The 14971-nt window shown below is 41.8% G+C and overlaps 1 protein-coding gene across 1 annotated transcript in view; it reads left to right on the top strand.

Moving 5' to 3' along the window:
• The window catches only part of grin2bb (glutamate receptor, ionotropic, N-methyl D-aspartate 2B-b), a gene marked incomplete at both ends in the record, with an annotated part of 159759 nt that extends 158328 nt beyond the window's left edge, over positions 1-1431 (top strand). Inside the window, one exon of the mRNA XM_084318265.1 lies at positions 1232-1431. Coding sequence (XP_084174391.1) covers positions 1232-1431 — 200 coding nt within the window. The remainder of the gene's footprint in view (positions 1-1231) is intronic.
• Between the last annotated feature and the right edge of the window lie 13540 nt (positions 1432-14971).

Here is a 14971-nt window from a genome sequence, read left to right as displayed (position 1 = left end):
GTAACCTACTGGAAATGTGTGCCTTCAAGTAGCAGGCATCTAGGCTAAAATGCTGGAGGAATTGTGCATTATGTTTAGGGATGTCCGATATTATCGGCCTACCGATATTATCGGCCGATATCGGCATTAAAATGTGATATCGGAAAATATCGGTATCGGTTTTCAAATTTTTTTATTATTTTTTTTACATTTCTATAACCTTTATTTACCCAGGCAAGCAAGTAAGAACAAATTCTGATTTATTTATTGTCAAAAGTATGCATAATGTTGTGTTAATTCCACAACAAGAGATATGTAATGTTAATTACCTGAAATTATTCCATTTTTTGGGGGGGGAAACCCTGCATATATCGGTATCGGTTGATATCGGTTGATATCGGTTGATATCGGTATCGGAAATTAAGAGTTGGACAATATCGGTATATCGGTATCGGTAAAAAAGCCAATATCGAGCATCCCTAATTATGTTGCATCACACATTAACCTTCCCTGAGAAACATCACTGAAGTCATTATATACAGTCCACTGGTCTCTACATTCTATACAGTCCACTGGTCTCTACATTCTATACAGTCCACTGGTCTCTACATTCTATACAGTCCACTGGTCTCTACATTCTACAGTCTACTGGTCTCTACATTCTATACAGTCCACTGGTCTCTACATTCTACAGTCTACTGGTCTCTACATTCTATACAGTCCACTGGTCTCTACATTCTACAGTCTACTGGTCTCTACATTCTATACAACAGGGGTGTAAAAAGTACCCAGAAATTATATTTAAAGGAAAACTCCAACATTTTGGGAAATTAGCTTAGGGTATGGGTAGGGTATACTTTGGGGTACTTTGGGGTATTTTGTGGTACTTTGGGGTGTTTTGGGTATTTTGGGGTACTTTGGGGTATTTTGGGGTATACTTTGGGGTATTCTGGGTATTTTGGGGTACTTTGGGGTATTTTGGGGTACTTTGGGGTATTTTCTGGTACTTTGTGGTGATTAGTAGGACCCTTTCAAACTACTCTACAAACTACAAACTTGTATCTATCTGTGTCTTTCCCCTTTGGCTGTTCTTCTTCTATTCTCTCTCTCTCTCTCTCTCTCTCTCTCTCTCTCTCTCTCTCTCTCTCCTCTCTCTCCTCTCTCTCTCTCTCTCTCTCTCTCTCTCTCTCTCTCTCTCTCTCTCTCTCTCTCTCTCTCTCTCTCTCCCCCTCTCTCCCTCTCTGCCTCACAGGCCTCATCTCAGTGTCGTATGACGAATGGGACTACAGTATTGAGGCCAGGGTCCGTGATGCAGTGGCTGTCATCGCCATGGCGACCTCCACTATGATGCTGGACCAGGGGCCACACACCCTGCTGAAATCAAGCTGCTACGGTCCATCTGACAAAAAGAGCTCCAGCAGCACTAGCAACTCCAACGAAGTACTCAAGTGAGTCAGCACCATGTGCAGTAATGACAGAGTTATATATAGTTACTATATAGCTATACATAGTGTAGTATATATATATTATATTGTATACTATATACCATATTAAAGCTGTATAGTAACTTATACTTTACTGAGAATTCCACAAGACCTCGGCAGAACCTGAACCCCTATCCAACCACACACCAGACACAGAGAATAAAGTGCAATACCAAGAGGCAGGGGCGGAGCTATAGGCGCGGCAGGGGAGGCAGCGGCCTTAGGGCCCGCCCACCGTCTGGCGGGAGGGGGGGCCCGGGCCCCGGCCCCCCCTCCGGCCCCGGGCCCAGGCCCGGGACTGAATGGAGTTGCCGTTCGCGTGTGGGACTGGATCGAACACAACTGGTGGTAACGGCAACTGGGACTGGTGCGTTTGTTTTGATTCTAGGCTCCTCCCGTTTTGCCAGTACTGTGGTACGAGTACGACTGATAGCGTGTGGTTTAGGAACAGGGCGTTTTGCACAAATCCAGCGCTCCCTTTCCTTGGCTGTGACGTAGCCACGTAAATCTCACAAGCAGCGCGGAGGTGATATTTTTCTCTGATGTCGCGTTCACGTTACGTGGGAAGAATCGGAAGAATCAGCTTCCGACTGGGAAAAACCATTCACGTCAGCCTCCTAGTTGTAATTCCTACTTTTTTATAGACCCCGATATCTCCCACTTCGCGTCACGAATTGCGGAAGTATGGATGTGGGCGTTTTGATCGAGTCAATGCGTGAAGGCTTCCTAGTTGTAGCAACGAGATGTCCTCTGGTTCTTCCGCTTCTTCCCACGTAACGTGAACGCGACATCAGAGAAACACAACATAATAAGTCACCTGAAACATGAATGAATGAAAACTTTATTAACAGATTGCAGAATGGGTACAGTACAGTACAGCTCAATACATACAATTGTTAAGGGGATGCAGACCAGAGAAAGACTTTCGTCTTGTTTACATCAGGGTCCCCCACATCACCACCGTGGTGTATTAAAATCCGACGACGCCGAGCAGCTAAAGGGGACATTTACCAGCACAAAGTGTGGATATATTATGATTTAACAAGTCTTATCTGTCCAGGACGATGACAACATTATTGCAGGTAAGCTACCTAGTACTACTAACGTTATCACGCTAGCTTGGATGCTAACTAACGTAATGTGAATGAATGAATGAAAACTTTATTTAACAGATTGCAGAATGGGTACAATACAGTACGGCTCGTTAAGGGGATGCAGACCAGAGAAAGACGTTTGTCTTGTTTACATCAGGGTCCCCCATTTTCAATTCATAGTGATCATAGAAAACATATACGTTACCACCTAGCCACAATCTATGGTATTTCTAGGTTACCACATGGGTGGCGCATGTGAACACTTTGTGAATTATGTGAGGGTGTATCATGATGATGGTAATTTGGCACTTAACGAACGTTACCTATCTCTTTGCCGTTTTGCATAGTGCACTGCATAGTACCAGAGATGACAAAAGTTATGTGGTAACATAGGTCGCATCACTGCCAGTAGTCGGCATATTACCCAATTCTGACTCTGGTATTAGTCAACTAACGTACTGTTAGCCAGCTACTGTAATAACGAAACTGAAATATCTAATGATGATAGTCAATCATAAAGACAGAAAACACTCTCATCACAGACAAGCTGGATCTGGCCAAATACCTAAACATGTCATGGTGAATGAATGAAAACTTTATTTAACAGATTGCAGAATGGGTACAATACAGTACAGCTCAATACATACAATTGTTAAGGGGATGCAGACCAGAGAAACACTTTCGTCTTGTTTACATCAGGGTCCCCCATTTTCAATTCATTATAACATAATGACATACAGATAGACAGTAGTGCTACATCTATACATGACATACCAGATTTGCAAATACAGTACTGTTTGTGATACGAAAAGAGTCCAGAAAAGAGAGTATATACATTTGACGTATTATTATTGTATTGTGATATGTTTTGTTTCATGTTGGATTTTTTTATTTTTTTTTTTTTTAATAATACAATAAATATCGGGGGGGGGGGGGGGGGGGGGGGGGGGGGGCCCGAGCTGTCAATCTCGCCTCGGGGCCCGTGGGGCATTCCAACCGCCACTGCCAAGAGGTCACTGTTTGATGAAATTACAGATTCTACCTTTATCTATCAGTCTTGTGCATGAGGAAACAAAATGTGTTACATCATCCAATTTAGAAACAAATGAATTTGGTATATAGGCCAATAGGAAGTTGTAAGAGAGACATGAGCATTTCAAAATAAATAAATAAGATGATATATATTGCATCATTTCTTTCCAGTGGAAGAAAACAACGTCTAGAACTCTGATCCCACCATGCATTGGACATCTCCAAAGTTTTTGAATCTCCAGATTGTGTGTGTACTGCGTACGCAATCATCTTCTCTATGTTAACGGTTTGCACTTCGTTAACCAAGAGCGAAAAAGCTATTTGCCTCTAGTTCCCTAATGATCTCACTCCAAGCCATATTATTAACCTACAGCCTACCTAATTAAAACATTTTCAGATTTACTGAAAACTGAAAACAGTTGCAATGTAACAACAATTGGAGAAAGACCATGGAAACAGCATGAAATAGATTTTAATAAACAAAATAACGTGCACAATTATTAATCACCAGAGACGGCACAAACATTTTTGTTTGTTTGGGGAAGCTTCCCCTCCATCGCCTATGAATAGAGACCTCAACGTTTTCATGTGCTGGAATAACAGTCCTAATAATTAGACTCCATAATAGTAAGAGTCCAGACAAAACCACGGGTAATGTGCCTTGTCTCCCGCCACAAGACACAACCAGAGTCTCTGATACTGTAATCACCTAATCTGACATGGTGACCATCGTGAAAGATGGACATATCCTGTAGTCTTATCCCGGCCTCAGTCCGGACCGAGTAACCTCATGGTTTCCACATAAGGGCCAAATGGGCATAAGGGCTAACCAGGGCCTATTCACTTGTCACCGGGGGCGACAGTGGCTCTGTAGGTAGAGCAGTCGCCTGGTAATCCGGAGGTCTCCCGGTTCGATTTCGAGCGTGTCGAAGTTTGATTGATTGATTGAAAAGTTTATTAACAGATTGCAGAATGGGTACAGTACAGTACAGCTCAATACATACAATTGTTAAGAGGATGCAGACCTGAGAAAGACTTTCGTCTTGTTTCCATCGGGGTCCTCCATTTTCAATTAATCATATGACACACACGACATACAGATAGACAGTACTGCTACATCTATACATTTATGACATACCAGATTTTCAAATACAGTACTGTTTGTGATACTAAAAAAATCCAGAAAAAGAGTGTATATACATTTGACATAGAAACTGTGCATTGGGGGAGGTTGGGTAGGTGGGGTGGGGCTGTCCATTGGAGGTGGGGGGGGGGGGGTGGATAGGGGGGGGACACACTGTACATTGGAATACTGACCTACATTTGACATAGAAACTGTACATTGGAGGAGGTTGGGTAGGTGGGGTGGGGTTGGGTGGGGCTGTACATTGGAGGTGGCGGGGGGGGGGGGGGGGGGGGGGGTTGGGTACATTGGAATACTGACAAAGCCATGCTTGGTCTTTATTGTACAACTGGGTTAGGACATTTGTAGGGGCCAGTTTTGAATTGCAGTCTCCCGTAGGTGTTCTATGAGAATGCTTTTGAAGGTGGGTAGTGATTCACATTCCTTTACAGCTTTGGGTAGGGCGTTCCACATTGTTGTGGCATAATTGCGAAACGTGTTTAGTCCCTTGTTTGAGCCGAATCTTGAGCAAGACACTTAACCCCTAACAGCTCCCGATGAGCAGGTTGGCACCTTGCATGTTTGCTTCCGCCGTCGGTGTGTGAATGGGTCAAATGTGAGGAACAAATTGTAAAGCGCTTTGGATAAAAGCCCAATATAAATGCAACCATTTACCATTTGTCACAAATCCCAAATCATACAAATGATTGGCATCTTGCTGTCAGCGAAGCCCACTTGTCAGACTTGTCCGTAGCAGCTTCAAATAAACTGACTCCGTGCTCTTGATCAAACATTTGGAGTTGGCCTCGTTACTGGCATGTCCCACTTCCCTGCTGTTGAGAGAAAAAAAAGGAAGTGACTAATGGAAAAGCAATGAGCTGCGCTTCACACCCTTTCACAAGCTCAGAATTACATGTTGATGTGTAAAAGGAGCACGGCATCACGTACAGTGAGAAGAGAGGGTCTGACTCGGCTCCGCACAAAACACAGCTCACGTCTTTTCTTAGTCAGGTGAGTCAGACTGGTAGTACAGTCTGTGCTATTCCTCCTGCTGTGGAGTATACTCTCTGGTTCGGAGTGTAATGGATTACATGCTACAGGTTTTCTGCAATCTGATCCGTCCAACCTCACTTTAGTGGTAAAAAGGACGTAAAACTAAGAAGATGATGATGATGATGGTTACTATCATCGGGTTACTGTTGTCACGACGATCAGATTACAGACACTGGTAGGAAATTATTGTATTTTATTTTTTTATTATTTTTTAAACAAACATATAAACAAACATGACAACACACGATAAGATATACAAGCATTAATTGTCAGGGCACATCCAATGAGATCACCTTTTAGTTAGTTGTCTTATATAAGATATACCCATAATACCTGTTATCTAAAAAAAAACCTACATACATATGCTCAGCTCGAACCCCCCCCTCCCGGACCCCACCTTGAGAAGTACCTCCACTATCCCTCGCACCTAACCATACACTACCATTATAAGCTAGCTTTTATTCTCTCCACCACTTCTAACCACATTGACATTTTGGATTCATTGAGACCCAGAATTCTTGCTGTAGATATTTCATGGTAAATTACATCGAGATATGTAAGAAACCAAACTTTACGGCACATTTTTTCCGGTTGAAACCAGCGTGATGCGATCAGCTTTTTGGCTACTGTGATACCCGATAAAACCAATCTCTTTAGCTGTGGATTCACTGCAAACTCAAAAACATCATTCAATAGTAATACCGAGGGGTGTACAGGTATATTCCAAGATACGAGTTTTGATATTTGTTGGGTCACATCTTTCCAGAATGCCTTAACTGGTGAGCAGTCCCAATACATGTGCATAAATGTCCCTTCGTCCCCATTTGTACATTGGGTGCATTTGGAATCTTGTTTAAGCCCCATTCGGCACAGTCTTATAGGAGTCAAGTATGTCCTGTGAATATAGTTAAGATTGATTTGTTGATGATCCGGGTTCCTTGATGTAAGTCGGACATTTGCCCAGGCTCCTTGCCAATCAAAGTCATTTTCCAGGTCTGGTATATCCCTCCTCCAGACAGAGTCAAGTTGGAGGGTTTCATACGAGGACGTTAGTAATTGATGATAAAATTCTGAAACAAAACCTCTCGATGTCTCTCTTGCGTAGAAGAATTTGTGGTATCTGTGGTGTTCAATTGGTCTGTCTAATGGAACACCGTGAGACTTCAAACATAGCTCTAACTGTTTGTGAAAAAGCCATGTGGACTTGGTGAGATTACATTTTTTGCGTATTTCTTTATCACTACAAAAACCCTGTTTGTTAAAAACATCCCCTAATGAGTGTATGCCTTGCTCTTCCCATATAGGGAATCTTATAGGTCGTTTTCCAATTAAGAGAGCATTGTTATTGAATAAGGGAGTATGATTGTGCCATTTTTGTGGGTTAGGATTTTTTTTTTGTGATTCACGCCATATCCGGATCGCATGAGTAATTATGGGGCCAAATTTCCGTTCACAGTGCTTGATTGGTAGTTTAGTGTATGCTATGTCCTTCAGTCTATGTGGGGCTACTATGTTTTCTTCTATTTTTCTCCAGGATGCTAATGCTTGGGAGTCAAACCATGTTGTCAATGGACTTAATGAGTACGCCTTAAAATATAGGAAAAAATCTGGAAATGCCATGCCACCATCTGCTTTATTTCTCTGTGCGGTGGATCTTTTTATACGTGGTGGTTTGTTATTCCAAATAAATTTGTATGTGGAGGAGTGTAATCTTTTCCAGTAACCCTCTGGAGGGGGTAACGGTAGCATTGAACAGAAGAAGTTGATTTTAGGTAGTACATCCATCTTAACTATTGATATCCGTGCTTGTACTGTGTTTTTAAGTTTTGCCCATCTATCAAGGTCGTCTTTGATTTTGTTTTGGATTTTTGTGTAGTTGTGCTTCACCGTTTGTCTTATGGTAGGGAATATTTCCACTCCCAAGCATCTGAAATGTTTTACCATCGGTATCTGTCCTGGGAGGGTTGTATCTTTTTTTGCAGGGGTGTTAAGTGGAAGGAAAGCCGACTTCGGCCAATTTATCTTAAATCCCGATAAATCACCAAAGTCCTCAATCAACTTGAGCAGATGAGGCAATGTGGTGTTGGGGTTTTCCATGAACAATATTACATCGTCCGCATATAAACAAATTTTTTGTTGTGTGCCCTTGATTACGATAGGTTCTATGGATTGGGATTGTCTTATATATTGTGCTAAAGGCTCTAATGATAGATTGAACAGTCCGGGACTAAGAGGACAACCCTGTCTGGCAGAGCGTGATACCGGAAATATTTCGGAGATGATTGTGCCTGTTGTAATCATGGCCGATGGGTCTTTGTATAATACTTTAATCATATCGATGAATCCTTTTCCTAACCCCATCCTTTCTAGCACTGCCCACAGATACGACCATTCCAGCCTGTCAAAGGCCTTCATAGCATCCAGGGACAGCATCGCCTTAGGTATGGTGTCCTCCTTGTCGGCATCAAGTACGTGCAGTATACGTCTTATGTTCTCAGTGATCAGGCGGCCTCCTATGAAGCCAGTTTGGTCCGGGTGAACTAAAGACGTCATATGCTTTTGTAATCTGATGGCTAATACCTTAGAGTACAGTTTGATATCTGTTCCGAGGAGGCTTAAAGGTCTATAACTACCGCACTCGTTGGGGTCTTTGTCTTTTTTAAGGAGGACTGTTATGAGTGCAATATTGTCATTTTTATGGAAGTTCCCCTCCTTGACTGAGTATAAGATCATATTTAGTAATAAGGGGCCAATAATGTCCCAACAAGAAAGGTACATTTCTGATGGGAAACCGTCTCTTCCAGGAGCCTTACCACTTTTCATTGCGGTTATGGCCTTCTTGAGTTCCTCTAGTGTGATCGGTGTTTCTAACTGTTTAGCGTCATCCTCTGAAAGTTTAGGGAGAATAATTTGATTAAGAAATGTGTCCATTTTGTTTTGATCGAAGGTCATTTCTGATTTATATAAGTCGGAGTAGAATACTTTGAATGTATCGTTTATTTTTACAGGATCTGTTACAAGTACTTGTTGTGCTCTAATGGTAGTTATATCTGCAAATGTTGCATTAATTCTTAATCGCATGGCTAATAGGTGGCTGGGTTTGGAACCATGGGAGTACTGCTGTTGTCTTGTGCTGCGTATTTGTATTTCCGATTGTTGTCTGTATATGGCATTGATCTCTATTTTTAGTACGTTAACTTGATTTTCTAGTCGAGTTGAGTTGTTGTATTTCAGAGAATTAAATAACGTTGAGTAAAGCGTTTCCAGCTCATCCAGTTTTGTGCTTTGATTCTTGCGCATTTTGGAGGAAAAGCTATCCGTGAAGTCTTTGATCATTCCCTTTACCGACATCCATATTATTCTGGGGTCTTGCACCGAGTTTGCATTCTCCCGTTGGAATACTATAAGAGCTTCTTTGAGTTGTGTAATGAATTCCTTGTTATTAAGCAGCAACGAGTTAAATCGCCATCTTGGGGCTCGGGAGGATAGTATACCAAATGTACCTTTAAGGAGTAAATAACAGTGATCTGATAGTGCGTTGGGTATCATTTCCACTTCATAATTATCAAATAGTCTCTGTGATGAAAAGACATAATCTATTCTGGATAGTGTATTATGCCTCGCAGATCGACAAGAGTACTTTCGGGTCGTGGGATTAAGTAACCGCCATAAGTCATTTACACCTGTAATCTTTGACCAATCCTTTAATGCCTTCGATGAATTCTTTTGTTCGCTGGAAAAGGCGAGGTAAGATTTGTCCATCCTTGGGTTCCAGATGGCATTAAAATCCGCTCCTATTATAAATGAGTAATCGGGAATGTCTAACATTGCATTGGTTAGTGTAGTGAAGAAATCTTCTTCGTACAAATTTGGGGCGTATACCGCTATCAACGCTATTTTCCTGTTCTTATGTTCAATCTTAGCTATAGTTATCCGACCTTCTACATCAGACCATACTCCCTTTAGTACAATATTCAACTTACGTTTAACGACTATTGCTACACCCCGAGTTCTCGTACCAATAGAGGAGTGACTGATATTATGGTATATGTTGTCCGCTAATTTATCTATGTCTTTCCCTAGAATGTGTGTTTCGCTTAGCAGAGCAATGTCCACATGTTCTTTTTTCATCAGTGTGAGCACGCTTTTGCGTTTGAGTTGGTTATTTATTCCCCCGGTGTTCCATATCATTATATTCAAACTAGCCATAGTCTATACATGTTGCATTGTAATTTTTGGTAATGCTTCTAGAGTGCGAGGCAAACTGGTAGGAAATTATGATGATGATGACACTCAAGGAAATAGATCATTCCTCGGATTACTCAAGACACATAGCTGTTTGAAGGGAAACGAGTCACAAATTTTATTTTACACAATTGATCACAGGTCTGTTCCTTCCACATGTGAATAATAGTCAAGGGTGATATGTGAGCAAAGCATGCCGTAAGAAGTAAGGTCACCCACATGCTGTCATCTTTCGGTCAGTATTATTTAATGCAACACTGGTCTGGGACCTGCCCCTGAAGGAGGCTTCACATAGAAACGTTGCATTCAATAACAATGTGACGTGACGACAGTCTGTGGGTATCCTTACTTTTTATATAATTTATTTTTACACAACCTCAAATAATCATTCATCATCATAACCTTTGGATAATGATAATAATAAGAAAAACACACAATCAAGATTACAATCATTACAATCTAAATCAGAATAAATTATCCAATTATCTTAACATTCTCCTGATTACAGTTAATATCCTGCAGAGAGATTAAGTAATGTAAAGTAATCCATCAGATGAACCTGTTACTGGTAGTTGGAGTAATCCAGTAGACTGTGATGTTGATTACGCTGTTTATGTACGTATGTCTATTTTGTGTCTATATCATTGCTGTGAAGCACTTTGGGCTGCAATTCTTGTATGAAAGGTTTCTATGCAGGCATTCAACAATTTGCAGTAGATAACATTACAGTGCATACGGATGACAAGTAACCTTCCTATATGCATACATGCGCGCACACGCACATGCACACATGCACACACACACACACACACACACACACACGCACGCACGCACGCACGCACGCACGCACACACACACACACACACACACACACACACACACACACACATACTCACATTTTCAATGCACACACCTTCCCTGGGGGGAACTAACACCTGTTCATACTCCCCACAAATAAGCCCAAACTCTAATACATTGTAGCTTAGTTTAACCCACAACACAGATGAAAGGAAAACATCTTCCTCTGAATCTCCTTGTTTTACTATTTGGTGCATTATAGTACAAGCAGGAGCCTTGGTATTCAATAATTAATCCCCATTTAACTTCATAGGGCATTCAGTGTTCACATTGATCAGAGATACCAGGGCTAATTGAATGCTTGGGGACAACCGGATTAACTAAAAAGGGCCAAGGAACAGCAGGAGGGTTAGCATACACGCACACACAAACAGACAGACAGACAGACAGACAGACAGACAGACAGACAGACAGACACACACACACACACACACACACACACACACACACACGCACGCACGCACACACGCACGCACGCACGCACGCACGCACGCACCCACGCACCCACACACGCACACACACATGCACACACACACACACACACACACACACACCACACACACACACACACACACACACACACACACATAATGCACATGCAGATAAACACACGTGCATACCCAACACATAAACACACACGCAGAGTTAATACATGATGTTTTGCTTCTATCCAGAGCTTTACCTAATAAAGTTTGAGAATTATTGATGGCATCGTTGACAGAATAGGCTATGGGGCTACAATAATATACTCATGAGGCATGGTTTCTACCTTGAGCCCTTAATCGGCGTGGTTTATTATTAACATTGGTTCATAGTACAGCAGCACATGAGGTCTCCTCTCCGTGAGAGGTAGATGGGGAAGAGACAGAAGGGGGAGTCGGCCTGGCGGTAACATTAAAAGCTCCGCCTATAGCGCCCTCCAGTGGACACAGTTATGTACAGTCAGTGGAAACAGTTATGTACAGTTAGACAGTTACTTGCAATCCTACATATAACCTCTAACTTTAACACTCCCACTTAGGGTTGTCTAGCACACTGTATAACTTCTTCAGAAACAATTTACAAAGAAAACAATACAGTTCAGAACATCAAAAAGAATATGGCAATCAATATTTACACACCAAACATGACCTCTGCAAATCTTTTCAATTTCAGTTTGGAAGCAGGTTTCGTCATAGCGTCTGCTACCATGTCGTCTGTTGGACAATAAATCAGTGTCATTCTTTCTTCTCTGATGACAGATCTGATGAAATGATATTTTATATCGACATGTTTACATCTCTGTCGGCACACAGGGTTTCTAGCAATCGCAATGGTTCCCTGGTTGTCCTCGTAAACAACAGTCTTCTTATATACATAGGTATCCATTCCTTCTAGCAGTTGTTCTAGATAAATACATTCCTGTATTGTCATAGCTAGAGCCATATATTCAGCTTCACAAGTTGATAGTGCCACTGTGGGCTGCTTCTTTGTTTTCCATGAAACCAGTGAGCTGTTTGAGTTCAAACTCACACAATATCCTGTGGTACTTCTTCTATCTGTGGTGTCAGCTGCCCAGTCTGCATCACTGTAGGCTTTAAGCCCTAAGCCCTCGCTGCTCTTTCTGAAACACAGCTGTTTATCTGCTGTACCTTTGAGATAACGAAAAACATGTTTTACCGTAATCCAGTGCTCCTCTGTGGGATCAGCAAAATGCTGTGACAATTTACTCACTACAAAACATAGGTCAGGGCGAGTACATGTTGTCAAATAAATGAGGCTACCCACAGCTTCTCTGTACATTTTTACATCTGTCCGTTTCTGAGCATCCTCCTGGTAGTCTAGTTTTTGATCACATGGTGTTTCCCTTGATCTACATTCTTGCATGTCAAAACGTTTCAGGATCTTTTCCACATATCTCTTCTGGGATATTTTTACACAATTGGCAGACTGTTCAAAGTCCATGCCTAGAAAATGTTTTAATTAAAGCATCTTGAATCTGGTAAATCATCCACTTCTGTATTTAAACATAGAATCCATTTCTGTATTTAAACATGGAATCCACTCCGGTATTTAAACCTGGGCCCTCATTCATCAACGTGGACGTAGAACTTGACCTACTTCCACACGTAAGCACGGAATGTAGAACTAGCGTACGCACAGGGAAGTCGGCATTCATCACACGTGCGTACGCAGGCTCTATGGTCCTCCGTGTTGATGAATACCACTTTGTTCTACCGTCAATGCTCGTGCATGATTATCCATATATGGTCATGAAAATGAGGAAACACCCCCCATGGGATGTGAAATAATGGACGGACCCGAGCGGAACCCTGAGAAACTCCACGAAGATTGTTCACTGGTGTCGAACCAAGAAGACACTATCGCGTATTGTGGGATAAATAAAAGGCGGACTCGTAAACGGTGATGTCAGATATCAACGGCTCCCTAAGACCATTGCTGTAATTCTGCCTGGACAGCTCAAAATACTAATAAAGACCGTTCGTTGACCACTGTTTGGCGTTGGTTGTGTGTCATTATAACCGTGCTGTAATATGAATGCCTTTATTAGTTGTGTTCGATTGGCTATATGATTTTTAGATGCATCTATTTTGTTGTCGGCTAATAAAGACCGTGCTGGAATATGACTGCCTTTTCCCGTGTTGTTTGATTAATACCCCAGGGATTAAAGTTCTCCTCAATTTGATTCCAAATCGCGATGGATCTCCCGTCAATCTTCTACCTGCTGCATATGATTTCTAGAGGCATACTACAATCTATTTTGATGTCAGTATTGGGTAGCCTATATAAACAATATAATACGAGAGCATATACAAGAACAATGAATCTCACTGCATGTATGATAGCCTGCCTTTCAATACATGAACTTGAATTCCATCATGTCTGTGTGCGGGTCACTGCGGGAACTCACAAGGCTGTTGTCACAATGTAAATAAGAACGTGCACTGAAAAGTTACAGTATGTAGTTGGTTGATCATTTGTATGACAGTCAGTAAACCCTTGCAAAAAGTATCCGTTTTATTTAATGAATTGAAAACATTCAGCATCGCCTTCCTCCCGGCATCCAGCAATAACATGTATCAGGCAAATGCGCATCGCAACATTGACTGAGTGGAATCCCTTTCTATTCACATAACTGCATTTGTGATGGAGCTTTGACAGCTACAGTAACAGTCTATTGGTCGATCCATCTCCAATATCACGATGGACCGTGCCGCGGTGGCAAAGACGTACCCGAGGGTGGAGAGGATCTTGAATGAATTCCATCATCATATATATATGTTGTGTGTCTGTCCACTATGTTTGTTACTTTGTTATTCCCCCCCCCCTATCTATGTAAAGCGACCTTGGGTCTCTTGAAAGGCGCTATATAAAATGAAGCTATTATTATTATTATTATTATTATTATTATTATCATCACATCTGTGCGGGAGCTCACAAATAGACTGTTAGTCTCAGTGAAGTTTCAACGGAGGTCATCTATTCTAACCAACAAATTGAAGTAGAAAGCATTTCGTGACCAATCTTATTTGGAAACATGACACACATAATAATTTGCTTTTTATTTGAAACAATATCTAATCACGTTTGGAGGTTGGTGTTTTGCGTCTGCCCCCCCGTGCCAAACAAGCAGGCCAACCTCTTGTTCGCGTGTGAGCCCGTTATAATTACACTACTGTCGCTATTTTGCAATGAACTATAATGAATTACGGGTCATACAGAAGTTGAACACTAATGCACGGAAGCTTATTTCCGCCTTGGAACTAATGCAGGACTGAGGAGTGCTTATGCGTAGTAACGATCTTCTACCACTGGGAGCTAGGTACGCCAGGTCTGACCTGTGCGTAGATGTACGCACGAAGTCAAGTTCAAGTTGAAATTGATGAATCCCACTCTTTGCTTAGAAATGATCGTACGCACAGGGTAAGCACAGATCTGTGCGTAGAACACGTTGATGCATGAGGGCCCTGGAATCTACTCCTTCTGTATTTAAACCTGGAGTATCCTCCTCCTGCATTTAAGCATGTAGCCACCCTCCTTCCGTATTTAAACATGGAGTACCCTCCTTCAGTATTTAAACATTTAGCTACGAACCTTGCTTT

Source organism: Notolepis coatsorum (genome assembly GCF_963971535.1).
Source record: "Notolepis coatsorum genome assembly, chromosome: 7".
Taxonomy (NCBI): Eukaryota; Metazoa; Chordata; class Actinopteri; order Aulopiformes; family Paralepididae; genus Notolepis; species Notolepis coatsorum.
This window is presented reverse-complemented; position numbering and strand designations above follow the sequence as displayed.